General features: G+C 42.7%; 1 protein-coding gene and 2 long non-coding RNA genes across 3 annotated transcripts; all 3 read left to right on the top strand.

The window, feature by feature from the left end:
• The first annotated feature begins 172 nt into the window (after positions 1–172).
• Positions 173–18509, top strand: LOC125292359 (UDP-glucuronosyltransferase 1A5-like). The gene is made up of 5 exons (XM_048239591.1): positions 173–1031; positions 15721–15852; positions 16369–16456; positions 17043–17262; positions 18168–18509. Exons 1-5 carry the CDS (start codon positions 183–185, stop codon positions 18451–18453), a joined length of 1575 nt encoding a protein of 524 aa, XP_048095548.1. The 5' UTR covers positions 173–182; the 3' UTR covers positions 18454–18509.
• LOC125292361 lies at positions 5177–5653 on the top strand. The gene is made up of 3 exons (XR_007193164.1): positions 5177–5263; positions 5402–5528; positions 5643–5653. It is a non-coding gene; the product is annotated as an uncharacterized LOC125292361 (long non-coding RNA).
• Positions 5662–6377, top strand: LOC125292360. Its single transcript, XR_007193163.1, has 3 exons — positions 5662–5711; positions 6122–6211; positions 6345–6377. It is a non-coding gene; the product is annotated as an uncharacterized LOC125292360 (long non-coding RNA).
• Positions 18510–23850: the final 5341 nt, after the last annotated feature.

The following is a 23850-nucleotide window of genomic DNA, read 5'->3' as shown; positions in this document are numbered from 1 at the left end:
CCTGCAGATGGCTCAGAATGTATGTGGTGTTTGATCAGATAATACATTTCCCTGTTGTACAATGCCCTGATGTATAGCCCTTTACCTTTGTGGCTGGCTGGCAAAGTCCAGCTCACTGAAAGGGGAGCAAATGGCATTTGTATTTCATTTGAGACTCCTCCATGGCTGCTGTGCATACATCCATGATGCGTGCTGTCATCGCGCTGCTGATCGCTCTCCTGTGCCTGGGCTCTGCTCAGGGTGGGAAGCTGTTAGTGATCCCAACGGACGGCAGTCCCTGGCGAAGCATGAAAATCCTGGTGGAGGAACTGGGGAGGAGAGGTAACGAGGTGGTGGTCGTGATCCCAGAGGTCAGTCTCAGCTTGGGCCCCTCTGAGCACACCACCACACTGACCTTTCCCGTACCATACACCCAGGAAAGCTTTGATGCAGGCTTAGACGAAGATCTGCTCCAATTAATGAACACTGATCTCTCCACTGCTGTGGCAAGGTTTAGGAATTACTGGGACACCCTGCAAATGCTGAGTAATTACACCATAATGACTTGTGAAAGCATGCTGTACAACAAGGAGCTGATGCAGACCTTACGGGATTATGAGTTTGATGCTCTCCTCATTGACCCTTTTTGGACTGTTGGAATCATCGTTGGGGCTTATCTGGACATTCCGTCTATCTACATGAGTGGTCCTTATCCTTGTCCACTTGACATTATATCCACAAGATGTCCTCACCCTGTTTCATACCTGCCACTACGCTACACGCTCTACAGCAATCGCATGACCTTGTGGGAGAGGACCGTCAACCTGCTGAGGTCCTTACTGGAGCCTGCGGCCTGCAGTCGTCTCCACGTTCACGCAGACAAGATGGCCTCTGATATCCTGCAGAGGGACACATCCATTGTGGAGCTGGCGAGCAACGCAGCACTGTGGCTCGTTCGGTTTGACTTTACCTATGAGTTCCCCATGCCTCTGATGCCCAACATGATCATGATTGGTGGAATGAAAGCAGGAAAGCCAAAACCCCTACCACAGGTGAGTTGGACTCTGGTGATGGAAGTGTGTAGGTTCAGGTCACTTTTTGCATACTTAATTTCATGTATTATAAACCCATTATTAGAGTTCTGCTCTGAAACCAAAGCACTAAGTAGTCAAGTCAAGAGTGTTTGTTAAAGGAGAACTCCGGACAATTTTAACACATAGCTCAGTTGATCATGTTCACAGAATACTGTCGGTCGAAAAAAAAAAAGTTAAAATATTGGTGCTGTCTGACCCGAGTCATCCGGCTAGCGGCTGAAGCAGCCAAAGTGTCTACAAGCTATGCTATGAGGGCAGACATCCCAAGTCTCCCGAAAGTTCCGGGAGTCTCCTGCATATTGATACATCCTGACACCTGCAAATTAGATAAAATCTCCCGGAATCTAGAGTGAGCGATCAAGAGCGCGCATGCAAGATTGCGTGTGCATCTGAGTGTAGCGCGCACACGACGGGAGAGAGAGAGAGAGGGGTGGTGCGTGTGTGCCTGAGCACATCCAAGACAGAGAGCATCCTGATTGGCCTGTTTTGCTAAACCAACCAATCAGTTTTCAGTGCAGGCGGGCTTTGTTCAGTGTACAGGAACAGGAGCGTCACAGCAGTCAGTCAGTGCCTCAAAAAATGGAAAATGTAAGACCCATTTCAAAGTGTAGGCTACCCTTGTCTCATAAGAATAAAAATAATGATAGGCCTAGTTTGTAACAGTGACTTTAGCACATATGATTGCAAAAGACAAATGACACAAAGGTATGTCAAAGTCAAAGTCTGCTTTAAATAAAAAGATCGAAATTACGTTTCTCACTATCCCACGGTGAAGACAAGACATATTTTACCAATTAAGTCCACAGACAAACATAACATTCAAGTAAACAATAAAAAGTAAATAAGAAGGCACATACAATTTAGAAATAAGAGCAGCAAAATTGGGTTAAAATTGTGCATAGACAGTCAATATAATAGTGCAAAGTCAGGCCAATAAATGGCTGAGGTAGTTCTGTTTGACCTAAGTAAGCAAGTGGCATAGTGGTGCAAGTTATGTAAGAGCAGCAGAAGTGTTGTGTTTTCAGGACAACAGGACAACAACGACAAGTTGCAAAGTGTACAAGTGTACAAGTGGAGTAGTGCAAGGCAGCCAATGTGGGTCCAAAGTCCAGGATGTTATGTAGCTGAGGGTGGAGGGGGGAGAGAGTTCAGCATCCTTACAACCTGGTGTATGAAGCTGTTGGTGAGTCTGGTGGTGCGGGAGCGCAGGCTTCTGTACCTCTTCCCAGAGGGCAGTAGATCAAACAAATTGTGAGCGGGGTGACTTCCATCACTCACAATTGTGGTCGCCTTGCGGGTGAGGTGGGTGGTGTAAATGTCCTTCAGGGAGGGGAGTGAAGCACCAATAATCCTTCCAGCTGTGTTCACTATGAGCTGCAGGGCTTTCCTGTTGTATTCAGTGCAGCTTCCGCCCCACACAGCGATACAGCTGGAGAGGATGCTCTCAATGGTGCCTTGGTAGAAAGTGGTCATGATGGCTGGTGGAGCACTTGCTCGCCTGAGTTTCTGCAGGAAGTAGAGGCGGCGCTGAGCTTTCTTCGCCAGTGATGCAGTGTTGGTGGTCCAGGAGAGGTCTTCACTGATGTGCACCCCCAGAGGTAATATAGCGTAATGGTTGACAGGCGGAACCTTTTAATTGGCTGTTTTTTACGGCCAGTGCACAAAGTCGCAACACCGGATGCTAGTAATGCAACGTGCTGTGAGCAGTGGTGGAGGAAGTACTGAAACTCAGTACTTAAGTAAAAGTACAATACAAAAGTAGTAAAAGTAAAAGTACCACAATGACAACCCTACTTAAGTAAAAGTAAAAAGTACCTGCTTTTAAATGTACTTTAAGTATTAAAAGTAAAAGTATTTGCATAATGATTTATATACTATATTCTAAAAACGAAAAAATCAGTATGGGCTGTGGCATTTTAATTAAGCTAGTTTTAGGTTATACTCGACTAGATAGTTTTAAGCTAATGCAATTGTGCTTACCATCTGTGGCCCAGTTTACATTCTGACCTACAATTCTAGAGACTGTAATTCTGGTTATCTAACTAGGGTGATCTGCTGAGTAATATCAGTCAGCAAAACACGAGAGCCTGAAGTTTAACGGGTAGACAAGGGAAACGTCGGGTGGATCGTAATGCCAATTATGCTGATTGAACAGAAAAGTTGCTGAGAAAGGTGTCTTTATGATTAGGTTCAGACGATAGACATTGAATGAACGCTCACATTACTACCCCCAATTGTAGGCTATGCATCTTTATTTGATCACACACAATTAAGGAATATTTCCTAATCTGGAAAATGTTACGTTTTTTCCGGCCACCGGTTCATTAATAGTCTACCATTCATTTGTGCCGCAAATGATCAGGCGATGTGACAGAAGCATGGGCATAGCCTGTAACTTCGCTGATCCGCGGATAGCAATCTCATCGGAGAGGAGGCCCTAACGCTGCAGATAACAGACAGAGAAAGGCACAGAACACAGTTGCATGTACAGTGAGCCATGGGTCTGGTGAATATAGCCTACGAATGCAGATGGCTACAAGCTCACGCTTTGCCTGGTCTAGACTAGAAGCTTATGTTTCTAAGAATGCACGTGGCGGCTCAGAATCTTTGGTAGCAACCCCGCCCCTGGTAAAAAAAAACGTGTTTGTCAGAGAGAGAAAAAAAACTGATCATAAAATGTATCGTAAAAAGGAACGATGGTGTTGTAGAAATGTAGCGGCGTAAAAGTACAGATAATTGCTGTAAAATGTAACGAAGTAAAAGTCAAAAGTATGCACTATAAATTTTACTTAAGTAAAGTACAAATACGTGGAAAATTTACTTAAGTACAGTAACGAAGTATTTGTACTTTGTTACATTCCACCACTGGCTGTGAGTATATCTGCAGTTGGACATGGGCATGAAATTAGTTTAAAGTGGCATTAAAAAGGGCATGAAAAAGCATGAAATGAGATTTGCTGATACCTGCAGAAACCCTGTAGAAGCACTCTAGAGTATTTGATTGGAATAGCCGTTGCTGTTTTGCTTTTGGAGCCTTCCCACACAGCAGTAGACTCCTAGGCGGATCCGCCTTCAAGTCGGCAAACCCGCGTGACTGTCGCATTCGCTTTGGTGCCGCTGAGGATCAGCTCTCCGCCTTCAGGCGGCCCCGTAAATTCTACTGTCAAACAGCGGATCCTGAGTGGACCCATGTCGATCCAAGGGCGCTGACGCCTATACTGTAACGGTTGAACATGACTGTACACCAAGAGCCAAGAAGAGTCATACTAGTGGATATTTTCTTTGCTGGGACACGGTTGCGCTGAACCCCTCGAGTAAGTGATATTTATTAATATATTGCGACATTCACAATAGCTAAACATTGGCCTTTGTGGTTTTATAATCATCATGTTTATTGATTGTAATGACGTTGTTTGATATTAGGACTAACGTTAACATTAGTGCAACCAGAGACGTTTGTCATTTTGTGCAACAGTTTGTGCAAAGTTAACGTTATTGTTAGCTGTGATGCTCATATGAGTCTGTAGCCTATCTGATTTAAAAAATGGGATAGCAATTTCGCAGAATATGTTATGGGAGTGTGATTTAAAAAACACACATTGTTATTTAACATTAGTCTGGTCTTGTCTGTTTTAATGTGTCGCTGTTGTCCATAGTGCTACTATGCTAGCGGCATATAGCTGCTAGCTAGCATGCTGCTAGACGCAATTGCATAAGTTATTGCTAATGTCTATTAGTGCTATACATATATTGAAATCACGCTTTGCGATGCAAACCTTGATTAAGGTGATACTGGCACTGGTATTTCAGTCAATGAAGTCAGTGAAGCACTCGTCTGCTATGATAGCTACCTACAACTTTAGCATGTTGACTCACTGATAATGGTTTAGCCCTAGCCTCTAGCTAGCTGTGCATTAACGTTTTTGCATTTTGCCAAGTTTGGAATCATAACATTACGTAACTTTAGTTTCTATCTGCCATCTTTGTAATGAAAGCCTCGCATTTTAATCACTGTTTAAGTCGGTTCAGACAACTATTGGCATCTGTTTGTGATTTATTGTGCTAACGTAACTTAACTGTATGGAACTTAGTCCCCATCTTCTATTTTGTTTGTTCTGCAGCGTCAACTTTTATCGGCTGGATTCTAGCATCTAACGTTACGATTACCTCTGTTGGGTTTGCTTGATCAAGTAATACTTTCTGGGTTGTTAAAATGTAATGTGAACACATTCCCGTAGCATTCCAAAATAGACCAGAGATGCTTGTACTATATGTATATTTGGAAATTTTGGGATTGCAATAACCATAATGATATCGTTATGTAACAGCCATCGTTTCGGGGACTCTGATGACAGTGAAGAGCCAGAAAATGGTGACTTTGCATCTCTGAGGTACCTTCCAACTCGCCTGGTATATCAGTTGAAGCCTCAAGCCCAAGCCTATTGCACTGGCAAAGTAAGTAATACTCTCTTAACATTGAAATAACTAAATCATAATATCAATATTAGAGATATGGTTAACATTCTTAGTGCTAAAGACATTCCCTCTCTTTTGTATCTATTCCTCCAGCTCCACCATGTGCGCCGAAAGTGCCAGGCAGCCGAGTCACTACCCCTCAACCTGGAGAAAACTGTTAAGGTAAAGACTGATCTCTGAAATAATATTGAATACAGTGGTCCCATCTATATTAACACAGCAGTAGTCACTCCATTTCAGATCAACAGATTGCGTCTGCATTACCATCTCAGATTTTCTGCATACTTTATCCATTACTTTCAAAATCTCAGCCAAATATTTTGTCATTTAAAACATCTGCATTCATGCAATATTGCCTGAAAAGTTCATTCATTATTATCAGATTGTATTGAAACACATTGATTTCAATGTCAATCCATTCATGGAGTTGATATAGATAGTGCATACCAAAATATTGAAACATACAAATTCATGTCCAGCATGACCAGAGATTTGATTTTGTTTGCCATTGTTTGGCCCTGTAGCTCTCAGCCTACCATGGTTAACAGATCACAACCATTTATCTCCCTTAGCACCTCACCATGGGGCAGGACCGCAACACTCTTCACCACCTCAACTCCCTGCACCTGCACCTGCATTTAACATACGGAGAGTTACTCAAGGTAGGGACTGATCTCTGAAATATTAGTGAATAGAAAGGCCCCATGTGTATTATCAGTCATGGTTAACAGATAACTACCATTTAATACAATTTTTTTCCCCCTCTTGCACACCACCCACCTCACTATGGGCCAGGAACGGCAGTCCCTCCTCAACTCCCTCCCACCCCCACACCAGCCCTCAACGTGCAGCATGAACAGAGGAGCTTTGTAAGTCATGTTTCTTTTAAATTTAATCTCCTTAATACCTATCTCATATATTGTATTGTGTAGGCATACTTGGCTTTGGATGCTACATACCATAAACATAAACATATCTGTCTGTTTGATTACAGGTGCTGTGAGGAAAAACATGGTGACACGGTCTGCCACGGACACTGAGGTCACCAAACACGCAATCAGGTGTTTCAACCGGCGGTGGATCGGGCAACGAGGAGATGTGTTCCGCCTCCATCCACACAAATGGATTAATAGGAGAAATAAGCATTAAACAATCTTTTTATTGAACTTCTTGTCATTCACCAGTTATTCATTTTCTGATATTTTAGCTGTGCATAGCGCAGTATTTCATTGAAGTTGTAGCCTATTAGATAAAATATTTCATGTCTGCACTGACCTAGGCCTATAATGCACTAAATTAGGTTTTGACCACAAAATGAATGTAAAGTAGCCCTAGGCAATGTAGGCTACTTAACAAAAACAGAATAGCTTATAACCTGTAACTTTCCATAAATGTCCATTTTATATTTCCATTGAGTAGTGATCCGCTTGTACAGTAAATTGATGTCTTGACTTAAGCCTTTTCTGTTAGGTTTATTGACAGTATTGTTAAGTTAAAAATACGAGGCAATGCAGAATAATCGTGAGGCCTATATTGCTGTAGTAGCCTAGTGATAGTTTTACTTTTTTATCCTATAGTTGCCTAGTTTTATCCTACAGCAAGAACAGAAGGAATTTTGAAAATGAGATAAACGGGTCCAAAACGGACCCGGGCCAGATGAGCCTTTGAGTCCGTTCTGGGTCCGCGGCGGATGTATGTATCAATTTGCGGATCCCAAACGGACCCGGCCAAGGATGTAAGGTTTTAATCGCGGATGCGAGTGGATGCAGTCGCGGAGCCCGCGGCGGGTCCGCGATTAGCCTTCATAGCGGATCCGTTCCTGAGAGCATCTGGACTCCGATGCGGGTCCGTTTGGCGGGTCCGTTCGGACCGCGAGTCCTTTTGCTGTGTGGGTTACTTCAAGAGACGAAAAACGCAGCGCAGGCACAAAGATTCCAAGAGATTTTACCTTATTGTAGTAGCCTGGCGGGCCATCCTATATCATTGAAATGTATAGTCTGGAATCGAACCATTCACCTCGCTTAATACAAGGGGCGGGCAGAGAATTGTCTTTCAAACTGCCTAGGCATGCAATAGGCCAGCCTTCGACCATATCCATATCCGGTCGGCAAAGCGGCAAATACATCCTTCTTCGAAAGGAATGACTTAAGTGCATTGTGTTGCTCAACTTTCAAAGAAAAGCACAAGTCCAACTCCTCCAAAGTTGACGCCAACGCCGATTCAAACAACCACTCTTCGTTTGCCATAGCCACCTTCCTTGTTGTTGTTGTTCACTGTCGCAGGACTGTCGCCATCCTGTTAAGCCCGCCTTAAGACTCTCTAAGAAAATAGAAGCTGTGATTGGATGACGTCCACGGCGTCAGCCAATAGAAATCCCTATGGTTTGATACTAAACGTACAGGCTGAGCAAATTAATTTGCCGCCGCTAGGGTGTGTCTAGATTTCTAGGCTACTGTTGTAGCCTTTTACCTATTTATTTTTTTACCGCTGAGTGATAATTAATCAGAAAAGGTACAGAGTTCAACTCTGAAAGGTGAGCACACAGTATTTCTATGTCACTGGGGACTTCTCCACGGCTGCTGTGCAGACATCCATGAGGCGGGCTGTCATCGCGTTGCTGATCACTCTCCTGTGCCTGGGCTCGGCTCAGGGTGGGAAGCTGTTAGTGATGCCAGTAGACGGAATGAAAACCCTGGTGGAGGAACTGGGGAGGAGAGGCATCCAGGTGGTGGTCGTGATCCCAGAGGCCAGTCACAGCTTGGGCCCCTCCGAGCACACCACCACTCTGACCTACTCTGTACCACATTCCAATAAAAGCTTTGACATATAAGTGTATATATATATATAAGTATATATACTCTTTTGATCCCGTGAGGGAAATTTGGTCTCTGCATTTCTCCCAATCCATGAATTAGTGAAACACACACAGCACACAGTGAGGTGAAGCACACACTAATCCCGGCGCAGTGAGCTGCCTGCTACAACAGCGGCGCTCGGGGAGCAGTGAGGGGTTAGGTGCCTTGCTCAAGGGCACTTCAGCCGTGCCTACAGGTCGGGGTTCGAACCGGCAACCCTCCGGTTACAGGGCCGAAGTGCTAACCAGTAGGCCATGGCTGCCACGGTAGGCCCTGTAGGCCACGGCTGCCCCAAGGTAGGCCACGGCTGCCCCAAGGATACATCTGCCCCAACATGGACGGACATGGACATAGAGGAATACTTGCACCAATACATGAGCACTGATGCCTCTACTGCTGTGGCGAGACTAAGGAACTACTTGGATGACATCACAACCATGAGTAGTTTTGTCATGATAGTCTGTGAAAGCATGCTGTACAACAAAGAGCTGATGCAGACCTTACGGGACTATGACTTTGATGCTCTCCTCATTGACCCTTCTGAGCCTGTCGGAATCATCGTTGGGGCTTATTTGGACGTTCCAACCAAGGGGTTAGGATTTGAAGGGTTAGCTTCAGCCACTTAGCATGGCATTTGGCCGCCGACATTTTTGAAAACATGGCGTTACATGGTTGCAACATCCGGCACCAGTTTTTACATGTTGATTGGTAGATGACAGCTCATGCACGAGTTTAGTGTTGGGCACGAGCGTCCTCGCACGTCCATGTTGGTTTGCATTTCTGGAAGACGACTAATAAAACAACTAACTACTTGGATTAAGCTACTGATACTTGACTTAATGCCTACATGGTTAGGCTGTATTATACCGGACTTTGTGGTAAATAAAAGAAAAAGTAAATGTTGTCATATCAGGATATTATTTGCCTTATGTGTGGGTTGACAAGGTAACTGACTGCCATACATTTTAGCAGATGCATAGCAATGACCTATATCCAATTATTAGCCTACTCATTAAGTTGTGTATGAAAACTATTTTAAAACATAGACTGTATTCCTACCTGTAGTCCATGACAACACAACGTCTGGATCATGTAACCTGTCTCCCCAAGTGATTTAAAACGAAACAAATGTCAATGACTCATTTAGTTTGCTTTCTTGCAAGATTGACATGATTAGGCTATGCATTTGATTTAAATGGCCAGGCTTCCAGTCGAGGCAAAAGCCAAATATCAACAACAGTTGCAGACTCTTGAAATGCCTGCTCGAACCACAATACCCGAGGGATGTGCGCTTCTATCGGTAAGTTTAACTTGGGTTGGCTTCATTTCGTCTGCCTGCAAATGTAGCCTAGGTTTATCAAGCTGTAAATTCATACTGGGTGCAGCAAAAATCCCAGCTATCCACAAGTTTCTTACATCCCATGTCTACTTAATTATAGTAATTTTCGTTGGATAGCCTATTGCGTAATAGGCCTACAACCTGTCCAAATATAGCATTTAGGAATCATTATTTGTGTAGCCTAAAGTGACTCAATATTGATTCGCATTGTTTATTCTCACATATGAACATAACAATAAATAACCTAGGACTTCAGAGACAGGGCAAACTTCTACCACCATTCCCAAAATGTTATCCCAACCAATGAAATAAATTTGCGCTTATAACGAGGTGAAGTGAAGCGCGTTCCCGAACAAATTATTTTCCTCTGAGGGAATGTCCAATCTTCATCAACGACATACCGTTGTCTCTGTCTGTAACGTGGAATCTAATAGGCTAATTTTAGCTGGTGCCAGAAACGAACACCCATGAAACGCCATTTTCATAAAGATGGCTGCGGTCAATTTCAAACTTTTTTGGCTGAAGTAGTTAGCCTAGCATGGGCCATTGAAATGAATGGGGGCGGGACTTAGTCACTCTCTCCAGTTATATATAATACCTCCATGGTTCCAACCATCTACATGATCAGTCCTTATCCTTGTCCCCTCGGGATAATGGCCTCAAGATGTCCTCACCCTGTTTCATACGTAAGAGATAATGTTACATTACATTTACATTACATTACATTTGGCTGACGCTTTTTAACCAAAGCGACTAACAACATGGTAAACAGTAAGTTTTAGAACAATTCTCACAATTTTAGGACAGTTTAAAAGAACATTAGAGTACAGTAAGAATAAGTGCGCCGGTGAGTGCTGTTTTTAACAGTTACTTGTCAGTTTAAAACGGGCTGGTGAGTGCTAGGATCAGTAAGACTTGTTGTAAGTGTTGCTATGAGAGTAGATGTTCTCTAAAGAGCTGGGTCTTCAGGAGTTTTTTGAAAGTGGTAAAGGATGTCCCTGCCCTTGTAGGAACTGGAAGTGTGTTCCACCAACGAGGAACAACAGATGAGAAAAGTTTGATTGGCTTGAGCGCACCCGTGGTAGAGCTAGACGCGTCGTTAGTCAGAGGAGCCGCAGCGGTCTGAAGGTAGTGTAAGTCTGTAAGATGGCATTCAAGTAGGTGGGAGCAGAACCGGAGACTACTTTGTAGGCAAGCGTTAGAGACTTGAATTTGATGCGGCCGCCATAGGTAGCCAGTGTAGCTGGATGAGCAGCGGGGTAACATGTGCCCTTTTGGGTTGGTTGTAGACCCAGGCGCGCCGCCCGGCGTTCTGGATCATCTGAAGTGGTTTCACTGCGCAGGCTGGGAGACCTGTCAGGAGGGCATTGCAGTAGTCGAGTCGCGGAGATGACTATTGCCTGAACCAGAAGTTAAACGGTAGCATCTTGAGTCAAGTAAGTCCTGATTTTCCATTATGTTGTAGAGTGCGCGAAACGGCATGACCGGGCGACTGAGGCAACATGATCTGAGAAGTTTAGTTGGTTGTCAAGAACAACTCCTAGATTTCTTGCAGTCCTGGTCGGTGGAAACAGACAGGGAGTCAAATTTGATGTTGATGTCGTGGTGTATGGTAGGTTTAGCTGGGATGACCAGCAGTTCAGTCTTTGAGAGGTTCAGCTGGAGGTGGTGTGCTTTCATCCATGTAGCTATGTCTGAAAGGCAATCCGAGATCCGTGCTGAAACCAGGGGGTCATCAGGTGGAAAGGACAGATAGAGCTGTGTGTCGCTGCATAGCAGTGGTATGAGAGAAGCCGCGCGAACGGATAATCTGTCCCAAGGAGGTGGTGTAGATAGCAAAGAGGAGGGGGCCCAGCACTGAGCCCTGGGGACCCCTGTGGTGAGATGGTGAGGTGCGGATAGCTGACCAAGCCATGATAATGTTAAACGAAAGGCCCCCTGAGGTAGGATTCAAACCAGGAGAGAGCAGAACCGGAGATTCCCATGTCAGCGAGTATAGAGAGAAGGATAAGGGTGATTAACCGTGTCAAAGGCAGCCGATAAGTCAAGCAGAATGAGTACTGATGACCGAAAGCGGTCGCCCTGGCTTCTTTAAGGCTTCTGTTACAGACAGCAGAGCCGTTTCGGTAGAGTGGCAGCTTTTTGAACCCAGACTGATTTGGATCCAGAAGGTTGTTCTGTGAAAGGAAGTCAGAGACCTGTTTGGAGACTGCTCGTTCAATGCCTTTGGATAGGAAAGGCAGTAGTGAGACAGGGCGGTAGTTCTCGAATAATGTATAGAACGCCGGTCATTATTGGGACCCCGACGCGCAGCGGTGACCGGTGTTCTATACATTATCCCGATTATTACACGGCTACTTGCCAAAACGAAATAATAAACTCCCCACGATATGACTTTAGCCTACATAACCTAGCCTATTTGTTTCCGTTCATCATGGCATTTGCTGAGAAACAAATAGTTCGCAACAACACACGCTGCACTTGAATCAAACATTCTTTAGAACACAGCTGATCAACCGTCAGCTTTCACTTTTGAATGAAGTTCCAGTCCTTGCGTAGTGATATGAAAGACGTATCAGAAGCACAAAACCCGTTGCCATTGACAGCGGTAATTATATGTTTGCAGCGGTAATTACATGAAAATATTTATTAAATGCAAGATGAACAAACAGATGAGTAATTTTTTGAAAGTCCCAAAACTATCATTAGAACATAGAACTCTTTTGTTCAATCTGTCATTTAAGTTCGTAGAACCGTACATACTGCACTAAATTACAGGCATTTATACAGACTCATGAAATAGGCTAGAGGGCTTTTTTAAATAAATAAATAACAGCTTCTTGATTAAGAAGCTCAATCAACATCATGTGAGCATATGCCTATTACTGTGGTCTCAGCTCATGAACACATTGTATAGAGCAGGGGTCTCAAACTCAAATGAGCTGGGGGCCAATTCTGCCAACGTCATCTGATTGGAGGGCCGGCTATTTCTGAAAATGCAATGTTCTTTTTTTCAAATACCACACAAAACTGCAAACAGAAAGTGCAAGTGTTTTTATCTAGTTTTAGACACCTGTGCTAGCAACCTTAGCTTATAAATAAAATAATGATAACATAAATATTAATACAAATTATAAAACAAATGAAAAGCATAAAAACAGGTATGTGTGTGTTTCACACCAAATCAAAATATTTTCCTCTCATAACTTTTTTAAACCTGGCAAACTATAGGCGTCAGGGTTAAGAAAGCAACACCATTGGATTTTTATATCAAAATGTCAAAAGGCCATGGCTTGAAAGTGGTCAGAGATAAAGTCCTACTGTAAATGTAAAAATCTTTGAGTAAAACAAAAGTTTATGAAGGGGTAAATTTACCCATCTAATTTGCCACTGGATGGCAAGCACCTCAAATTATGCACCTTTCAGTAAATACTGGATGAACATATTTGAGCAGGTTTACTTTCCTTTTTTCATATTACCCACATAACAAATTAACAGGAAAACACCTAAGATGTATACCAACACCTAAGATGTATATGGTCTCTAAACCACAAGGCCTACAATAAAGTATTCTGGTCAAATCAGTTCCTATCGCGAGCCCCCAGAAGTTTGCATCATATTGCGGGTGACTTTGTAGTTTAGAGCCCTATTTCTACTAGCCCTGCTGTCTGTACCACGTCCATTACGGACACTATCATCACGATTACCACTGCAACCTCCAAGCTATGTTGGGCAGAGGGTCGAAATAAGCATGGTATGCTTAGTGGACACCGTCGTATACACGTAGACGCACCTCCATTCAATAGACGATCGATCATAATCTCCAAAAGGATATTCTCCTTCAGATTTAGAATAGGTGAATAACATAGTCTACCTAAGACTTCATCACACGGAAACGTAGGCCTATTTCTGCTTAATTTATGCTTTAATTTATGCAACACTACTGCATCGCTTCCGCGTCATTACAAATGCACGTCTTTGTGTTTCTCGCGTGTAATACAAGTATTTCCTGAAAACGTTGTGCAGCGATTTTGGGTTTGAATGAAGCTCTGGATGTCTAGCACATAGTGGAGCAGAGTACAAATGAGATTTGTCACCGTACTTGGAACTATCGTCTATTTTAATCAGTATCGTTGTTTGTCGCAATTAAAACAGTCTCAAGGGCCAGATTACATTATTATTTTGACAAACGTCGCGGGCCGGAATTGGGCCGGGCGCGGGCCGGGTGTTTGAGACCCCTGGAGAAACATATGGGCATGAGAATGAACACTCCTGTTATTGCCTAGATAATAATGTGTGTGACATACTTCACAATCAGTAACCATAAGACGGTGTGCATTGATGTTTTGGTTTGATCTTTGGTGTGCTTTAGCCCCAAAAAGGTTCAGGGAATCAGACTTGTGATTGTAGACTGGTCGGTTTGATCCCTGAAGGGTAAGAGTCATGTGGGAGAGGAGAGTGAATCGCCACATGAGGTGCCTTTGAGCAAGGCCCCTAACCCCCAAATGTTCCCCGGGTGACGGATAAAGTGATGCCTACTGCTCCAGGTGTGTGTGTATGTGTGTGTGTGTGTGCACCTGGTGAGTTCACTGCTCCAACTGTGTGTACAGTATGTAGGTGTGTACATGTGAGCACATTCAAACTGCTTTTAAGAAATGTAATGTTTACATTTATGCAACGTCTGGAGGGATCTGTAAATGGTATTGTGGCACTCTCGAATCCCATTTTGAGCTACTCATCCAGAGGGTGTACTGGCTGAAATATGTAAACTTTTTTTTTATTACATTACATTTGGCTGACACATTTTGTTTCTTGGTATTTCATGCCCCCGACATGGTCTTCAAAGCAGCGCTGCCTGGAAGGCATTAGGGATAGGCATGGGTTAAGGTTAGGGTAAGGGTTAGGTGCCTTTAAGCCAGCAGTGGCAGCGCTGCCTGGAAGACGACGTTGGGGGCATAAAACACCATCGAGCACACATTTTTAACCAAAGCGACTAACAACATGGTAAACAGTTTAAGTTTATACAGCAATTCTCTCAACATTTATAGGACAATTATTCTTACTATACTCTACCTTTTCTTAATAAGAATAAGTGCATCAGTGAGTGCTGATTTTAAACAGTTAAGTGTCACTTCTAGACGGGTGGAGATGTTCTCTGAAGAGCTGGGTCTTCAGGATTTTTTGAAGATGGAGTCGCTAGATATTTTGTGTATGTTATCTGTCTTGTCGTATGTGTGTATTCATGGACTTGAGTAATAAAGCTTCCTTCATTAATGAGCATGCATGTTTTTGTGTATGTTTGTGTACGCCCTTGACGAGTTGTTGAATTGGTATCTGGAGAAAGAGCTCACCTACAGGGAGTTGTTAGGTCATGAGGGACATTAACATTGAGTATCCACTGATGTCCAACATGGTCTAAATGGAGGGATTAACAGTGCCAAGAGAAATGCTCAGCCTTTGACAAGTGGTTTTTAACCATAGTGCCAAACAAAAGTTCTAAAACGGACAGTTCTGATCCTTGATTGGCTGAATCACGCTCAATGCCGTTGTATAATCCAGCACAACCCTACACGTTGCAGATAAATATTTTTCTTTTGGGCTGGTATGTTTGACTCGCAGTATAGTATTACAATATTAGATATTTGCATTATCAAATGTCCAAGATGACTTGCTTTCTTAATGTAATTGTAGCATTAGATGTGTGTTCTATCTTGTCATTGCATGTTGTGCTATATCTAGGACATTGTGTGGACTTGTTGGTAAACGGGTCATTCTATTCCCCAATGCAACCTGTGGCTCGTGAAAAATATCTGTGTTGTGTTTTCATTTCAGGAGGTGCAGAACATTGTGAATGGGTCTGGAGAAGAGTATATGTATTGTGTTTTAATTTCTAGAGGTGGAGGAGTTTGTGGGGTTTGTGAGTTTGTGAATGGATATGGGTTTTGTCAACAATATCTGTGTTGTGTTTTCATCTCAGGAGGTGGAGGAGTTTGTGAATGGATCTGGAGAGCACGGCTTTGTGGTCTTCACCCTGGGCTCAATGGTGTCCCAGATGCCAGAAGAGAAGGCCCGAGTGTTCTTCGAGGCATTCCGGCAGATTCCACAGAGGGTGAGGGGGTATTTAGCAGATTTACTTTTGATCATTCTTTTGGGTTCACCTAGTCTGCTAGCTTTAATGTACTGTAGTTTGTGTTTATTGACGTACACAAACATTCAAACACACGCTGACACTGACTGGGTGTAGGTTGGCACAGGATGGGATAAAGGGTACCAGGCACGCCTGAAGTTGCATACATACATCAGAAATGCAACAAAAGGACATTCACTGAAACTCGGCTCACAATGCAGACACACGCAGGTCACACATGGGGAACACATAGTTATTTGTAAACACACAGTTCTAAACATGCTGTAACTTGAACATTTTTTTATTTATCCAGAACACAAGTTTGTTGAAGATATTCTGCCCCCACTAATGCCAGGAAATGTCTTTGGTGTTCCTTTGTGTCACAATGTTATTTATAAGAATAGAGATGTGATGTATGACAATCAAACAGCACAAACTGTTCCCTAAAGAGGGCGCTTGTGTATTTAGATGGTTTGAGTTCTGTCGTCTTCCCCCCAGGTTTTGTGGAGGTACACTGGACCCGTACCTGAGAACGCCCCAAAGAATGTCAAACTCATGAAGTGGCTGCCTCAAAATGACCTTTTAGGTTTGTTCAATACAATGCAGTACTGTCTGTTCGATGAAAAACTTTGTTGTTAACATTCGGGCCTATGTTAAATCTATATAAATCACCGGCAAAGTATATAATCACCGCTGTCAATGGCAACGGGTTGATTAACGTCTTTCATATCCCTCCGCAAGAATTCCGTTAAACTTATTACAATGGAATTTCATTGAAAGGGAAAGTAAGCTAGTAAGACGTTGCCACGCAACACCTGAAACTGTCAAGTTCTATCTGTGTGGCGAACTATTTATTTTGTCAGCGGAAGACACGAAACGGTAGCAAAATCATTTTTAAAGATTCATTGTGTTAGGTTTCTTTTTCTCGTTTTGGCAAGTAGCTGTGTAATAAGTGGGATAATGTATTGTCTGCCGGTAATTATCAGAAAAAATAGTCCCGACAGGGAGAACAGAACCCCGACGCGCAGCAGAGGGGTTTTGCTTCGACCTGAAGGGACTTTTTTTCTGATAATTACCGGCAGACAATACATTATCCCTTACGTACAATGTTACTCTATGGTGTCATATTCTGTTTTGCTTGTTGAGCAACCATTTTGTGTCTGTGAATTTAGGTCACCCGAAGGTGAAGGCTTTCATCACACATGGAGGGTCCCATGGCATCTACGAGGGTATATATAGCGGTGTTCCCATGGTGACGATCCCACTGTTTGTAGACCAGGGAGACAACGCCCAGCGCATGGTTGCGCGTGGTGTTGCTGAGTCTTTGACCATTGCTGACGTGACCACAGCCAAAGTGTTGGAAGCACTCAACAAAGTCATTGGTGACAAGAGGTACTATGCGTAAATTGGCATTTGCAGAAGCATCTTAATTATCCGTTTGATGGAGTAACTTTCAAGTTTATTCAAGACACAAAGGTCCATAGAGACAACACAGTACAGATATATAAATGTAAAACAATACAAAACATTTAAGAATGATGCAGATGAGGCATCATTTACAAAACATATACAGGCTTTGGGTCCAATGTTTCCAAAAAACAAGATGTGTACCTGGTGTCACTCTTAGAGACATCAGCTATGGACACAATAATCATATTCTTAGACCCTGTCAGTCTGCACATGAATCTATACATAACATTTCTTAAAACAGCGTTAAAAGTGGGCACATTGTTAGACACAAACATTTCACTGGCACTACTCCACCTAGGGATTTTAAGCACAATTCTTAGTGCATTATAAGCCACATGAAGTTTTTTCATTTTCGACTCACTAAAATTACACCACAGGTGGGCAGTATACAGTGGAGTGCAATAGGTTTTGAAGAGTGAGATTTTAACATCAGGTGTGCACATGTGGAATTTGCATGCCAGCATGTTTGCCTGCCCATACAGTTTTCCACACTGACGCTGCACATCATCATCATCACAGAGGTCATCTCTTATCACATGTCCCAGATATTTAACTTTCTTTACAACCTCTAGTGGTTCACCTGCCAACGAGAAAGAAGGATACACACTTCATATCCTCCTTTGTTCTGGCGATCAGTATCACACTCTTCGTTGAGTTAAATTTTATATCAAACATAACTCCATATTGAGAGCATATTCTAAGAAGTTGCTGCAGGCCAGCACTGGAAGGAGACAGTACCACCAAATCATCAGCATAAAGCTTTTGGAGTGATGGATTGGAGTGAATATGACACTGTATAAAAAGCACTTTTCCCCTGAATTCTCTAGTTACAAGGCAAATATGATGAAGCTGTCAGCTGTGCACAAGGACCGTCCGATTGAACCTCTTGACCTGGCCGTCTTCTGGACCGAGTTTGTAATGAGACACAAAGGAGCGGACCACTTGCGGTCCACTGCCCACGAGCTGAACTGGGTCCAGTACCACAGCCTTGATGTGATCGCGTTGCTTACAACCGCCATACTCACTGTTGTTGTTGTCACCATTAAATCTTGTATGTTCTGCTTTAGGAAGTGCACAGGAAAGGGGAAACAACACAAAAATAAGAGAGCATAGTTGAAAAGTAGTTTTGTTTGAATTAAATCAAATCATCATTAAATCATCATAACCTAGGAACATTTTGACTCTTTCATTCTTTCATTAATTTTTTTAAACTTGCGTTTAGCTTTTTTTTGAAAAAAAAAAAAGTCAGACAAGCTTTATGCCCTACCAAAATGTATGGTCACTACTGGTTGTTACCAAGTGTAATGGCAGGAGAAGTAGTAATAGTGAAATGCTCTTTAGTCATCAGTATGAAGGGATCACAGTTGTGCAGGAGTGTAGTCACAGGAGAGGAGGATGTTAGTGGAATAATGGGGGTGTCATCACATACACTAGCACTCGCAGACAACAACACACAACCACACACACACAGTTTTTATGTGTTTTCTACACTTGTCTCAATACCATGAGGGAGGGGGTGTGGGTAGCGTAGTGTCTAAGGAGATGGGCTAGCATGTAGTAGCCGGAAAGGTTGTGGGTTCACTTCCCGGCCTCCGCTGTTCTGCCCTTGAGCAAGGCACCTAACCCCAAGTTGCTCCAGGGAGAATGTCATATTAAATTGACATAATGTAAGTTGCGTTAAATGTAAATGTAATGTTCAGTTTCACTACTACCTCCAACATTCATTACTACCTCTTTTAGTCAATGTTCATCAAAGTGTACAACATTTTACAGACATAAGGACAGTGGTTCTCAAATGGGGGTACGCATACCCCTGGGGCTGGGGGTACATGAAGGCACTCCAGGGGGTACGTGAGATTTTAACCCTTAGAAGCCGATTACGCAAAGTGTGTCAAAAAACACATCCTTTCTTCTCTGTTACATTGTTCCACAACTTTTCATAGCAGCGGGAGGCCTTTATTGTGTGACAGAGCAGAAGTGGGGTTTCCAATGAGACCACGCACTTGTCTGTACGTTAAAGTATGAAGATTAAAAAAAATCCTTTTCACACAGACCTGATTACATTGAAATTTGCGGGAAAGAGGAGGCGGGAAGAGGAAACGCTTTTGCAAACGCGTGTCTGAAAACGAGGTGAAAATTTGCCAGCCTGCTGATCTGTTCACATGATGCGGCATTTTGGGGAGCCAGGAGGCAGGATCAGCGATGCCCATTGGGCGTTCCTGGTACTGCAGCATCGACCAATCACGAAGAGCTTCAACTGACGCTGGGTATGATGTCATTTCTTCTTCCTTTTCCTCAATTTCATCCCGTGTGTGCACAGAGAAGGTTTCTCGGTATTTTCCATTAATAAAATAATTTACCCTACATCACTAAGCTGTTGTTTCGTCTTAATTGTATCAGAATCTGATAGTAAAAGCAACAAGTGTGGTTTGGTAATCTCATGTTATCTTGTTCATATTTAGCAGCTAGCCAGAAGAGAGCAATGTATAATTTAAAACTGTTTGTAGTTAGTAGCTGCGAAGACTTTGCCAAGTATTTTCCTGTGTAGCTGATATCACAGATAATACTTATATGGACTGAAATGACCAGAGTACATTGTTAAGTTTGATGTTCATGAGTTTGTTGGTAAGAGTTAACGTGCTAGCTAGCATGGCACACTATTACATTGGTGGATGTGAAGCTACGTTTTGGTGGCAGGTGTAATTGTGGGTAAGTAGTGTTTGTTTTTCATCTCTCTGTAACAGGGCTTGAAAACGAAATTATTTTTCAAACGTTCCGTTCCGAACGGTTCAGGTAGGCCTATGTTTAACGTTTTCGTTCTTGCATGCGTTCCGCCACCAACATATCGGTCCTGAACCGTTCGAACGCAAAAATATTGTTCGCTCTTAAAGTTCCGCAGTGTTTGGCGGGCCTATCAAGTCTATTTTTGTGAACTTTACCTTAGAATAGACGTACTCATTATTTCCCCTTGATTTAGCCTATACCGAAGCTATGCCCAAAAATAATAAATCACAGGCGGCATCCAAAAACATTCAGATGGGCTATCCATCCCATAGCCTACAGACTTACTGTAGGCCTAACCTATGCCTATAAATAATTTCTCATCAAACATATTTCTGGATACGTGCTAAACTCCTTACCTGGTTGTAGCCTAAGTTTTATCCATATGGAGATCTTCAAAGGCTTATGCTTATAAACGAATCTGTCTGTTGCTGACAAGGCCTATCTCAAATTTCCCCGCTTAACTCTTCTACATAGAATAGGCTATAATTAGCAAAAACATTTCAAATCCGACTTTTAAAACGACAAAGCGTGGACAGGCAAAATAGGCTATTACGCATAGACTACAAACAATTTCCAAATCAGTTTCAGTAGCCTACGCTTACGAGCTGGCCTAAGATCCGAAGTGGCAGACGGATAGGTTACATTACAACAGCAAGACAAAATACACATTTGGACCAAAGGTCCATTTATTCGCTTTTTTTTTTTTTTTCAAACTGCAGAAATCAAATTATTAGGCTGTTATATAGAGAACGAAAAAAACGTTATTAACCGGTTTTGTGGATTTCAGAATAACGCTTTTTTTCGGAACAGTTGAAGATCATTTTGTTTTCGCTTTCGCTTTGGCTCCTCGTAAAATTCGTGAAAAATTCGCTTCGCTTTCGGTTTTCGTTTTAAGCCTTTGAACCGGTTCGGAGCCCTGCATCTGTAATCTCTCTAGCCCTGTAGGACAAGCTGGTGGACCCCTCCCACCCTCTCAAGCAAGCAGTGAAAGGTATCACTTACTATATTTGTCCTTTGCCATTTAGTTTTATTTGTTACTCATGAAGATGGTTTAAAAAAAACCTCTCTCTCTTTCTCTCTAGCCCTGCAGGACAAGCTGGCGTACCCCTCCCATCGTCTCCATCGGCCCAATTCAGCACCACCTTCCAGACAGCAAGCAGTGAAAGGTATTACATACTGTCTCTGTACTTTGCCATTAACTAACATGGCTACAAATGAATGACAAAAACAAACTTGGCCATTTATTTGTATTTGGTGCTAATGAATATGGTATCTAATCTCCCTCCCCTTCTCTTCTCTTCTTTCTCTCTCTCTAGTCTTACAGGACAAGCTGTCGGATCATTCTCACCCTCTCCATCAAGCACATCAAGTGACAGGCCAATCTTCCCCCCAGAAGTGTTACAACAAATTATTGGAGAAACACTGTGTCTTGATATGTCTATGCTAGGTGTTTTTAACAGAGTATCAAAATCTTGCTGTACTGTCTGTCCAGTAGCCACTTTTTACCACTGTCTTATAGAAAAACTATATCAGTGCAAGAATGGGTTGACGTAATAGGGTTACAGCCGTTATACAAGTATTGATTATAAAGCATTAAGTATTAAGTATAGGTATAAGTGTGGGGTGGAGGGAGGGGTTATGCATATGTGCTAATATAGCATGCCAACAGTCTTTTATATCACCTTGTCTACTCTCTTATATGTCCATATTTATTTTATGCTGGTCTCTAGACTTTATTCTTGCCCTGTTGGACTTACTAATTTGCACCATCACCATGACACTTGTCACGGTGTGCAAAATGGAATTTATTCACGTTTGTGTCTTAATGCATTTATTTGATGTTTGTGATCACTGGTCTTGTGTGCTGTGTCATGATTTTGCTTTGCCTTCACGTGTGAGCCTCGACTATCCCTTGACAGGTGTTTTCCAAATCAATCCCATGAACTGACTAATGAACTCAAAGACTCAACTATCCAACCTATCAGAACGGGGCTGTTTAATTTAATGAGGGTGAACAGGTGTGTGTGGGAATGTTTGTCTAGGCATTGCATCCTACAGTCACTCTGTTTGGAACATCGCAGTTCGGGTTGATAAGATTCAGTTAATGCGAGTATGGATCGTCTCAAAGTTTGGGACAACCAAACAGCTGTTTAGGCAAAGCAAATCCTAATTGTTAGGTTACCAATAGCTGTCTTTTCTCTAGGCCTGGGCCTATCGGGAATCGCAACATAAGCTCATTGGTTTCTTTTTTCTTTTCTTTCTTGTTCGCGTGTAGTGAAGCGATAATGGATTTAAAGCACATTATGTGAGCAAGAGCCGATATGGCCAGTGGGGTATACTACGAAGCACGTTACACATATCTAGGCTATGTAGACATATCGAGGCTTGACAAAGCCTTGACTCAGGGGTATACGTTAAGTGATACTACGATTGCAGTTATGTGATATATTTGTCAAACTAGGCTTTCAGCTCAGATGACAGAGATTAACAATTGATTGGACAATGTACGGTAGATTACACGATTTGAGCTATAACTTAGCACATAACCTCCTCCCGACCAGGTTTGGTTGACAGCATAAGATACCATGGTGATATAGCGACACTAAAACAGATCCACTTTCGTGTCACAGCATAGCCTGGCTTTGAGCGCAACATACCTCGCTAACCCACTAATCGAGATTCGTAGTACACCCCACAGAGCTGCTTGCTCTGTAAAGGTATTTCTGTCCCACCCAAATTTGCTGAACTACTTGCAAAGTAGCCTATTCATCACAGACATCACATGTATCACACGAAAGAGCTTTTTCTCAGATTTTAAACGGTTAGTGGTTAGTTGTTGTTTTAAACGGTTCGCAAGAAAAGGAAGGCCTAACTTTAATTTAATCATATTTTCTGCGCCCGTCTCCCTACCCATTCATCTTGGTGGAATACTTTGCGAACTTTTCCTCAACACATGACAAACCATATATCAGAATAAACAGCAGACCTTACCGAACACAAAGGTGTAAAGCATTCCCCTGTACAGTTAGCCATTCCAGAGTAATCCGGTTTTAAATTTGCAGCAATGTCTATATGCATGTCTCCAACTTGGGGTTCACAATGTGTTTAAATTGTTCAATAGGCCTACACGATTTTATAACAGGCCAAATACAAAATAAATGTTACAAATATCGCCTAGATATCTGTAAGCATTACAATCAGATGATATACTGTATATAGGGCAGACAGACGCTCATGTCATGAGTTCATGCTTTGTTTTATCGCTGGATTTTAGGATAGCCTATTATGGCAACCGATTGCATTCCGAGCAACAGTCAACTCTAGCAGGCATTAAATGACTGGAGACTTTGTGAATTTAAAGATTGACATAATGTGCTGTCTCTGCTATTGCTGCTTTTGATCAGTTAGATTTATTTGCAATCTCCTGTGGTGGGCTGGACATAGCATCGAAATGCTCGCCCAGATTCCCCTTTCCGCCTTGACCCATTCACACTGGTGCCGGAACGAAAAAACTCGGCAAAATGTCTAGGGGGCTTGGTAGTAAATTTGGCGAGACACTTTGTCCCGGTTCCGCCTCGGTCTATGTGAAATCGCGGCGATTTTGGCAGTGTGAAAAGGCCTACTGAAGCCACAGTCAGATTCTCTGGGACTGGAACACCTGTAATGAAAACAAAATGTCTGGTTTCATCTCAGAAAAGGGGCAGCCGTGGCCCACTGGTTAGCAGT

The sequence above is a fragment of the Alosa alosa genome, chromosome 3 (genome assembly GCF_017589495.1).
Source record: "Alosa alosa isolate M-15738 ecotype Scorff River chromosome 3, AALO_Geno_1.1, whole genome shotgun sequence".
NCBI classification, from domain to species: Eukaryota; Metazoa; Chordata; class Actinopteri; order Clupeiformes; family Clupeidae; genus Alosa; species Alosa alosa.
This window is presented reverse-complemented; position numbering and strand designations above follow the sequence as displayed.

Bases quoted from the DNA above. Each gene is read 5' to 3' on its own strand.
- LOC125292359 (XM_048239591.1), top strand. From the start codon at position 183: ATGATGCGTGCTGTCATCGCGCTGCTGATCGCTCTCCTGTGCCTGGGC. The intron at 15,853-16,368 runs GTGAGGGGGTAT...TCTTCCCCCCAG, and splicing joins TCCGGCAGATTCCACAGAGG to GTTTTGTGGAGGTACACTGG. The intron at 17,263-18,167 runs GTACTATGCGTA...TGAATTCTCTAG, and splicing joins AAAGTCATTGGTGACAAGAG to TTACAAGGCAAATATGATGA.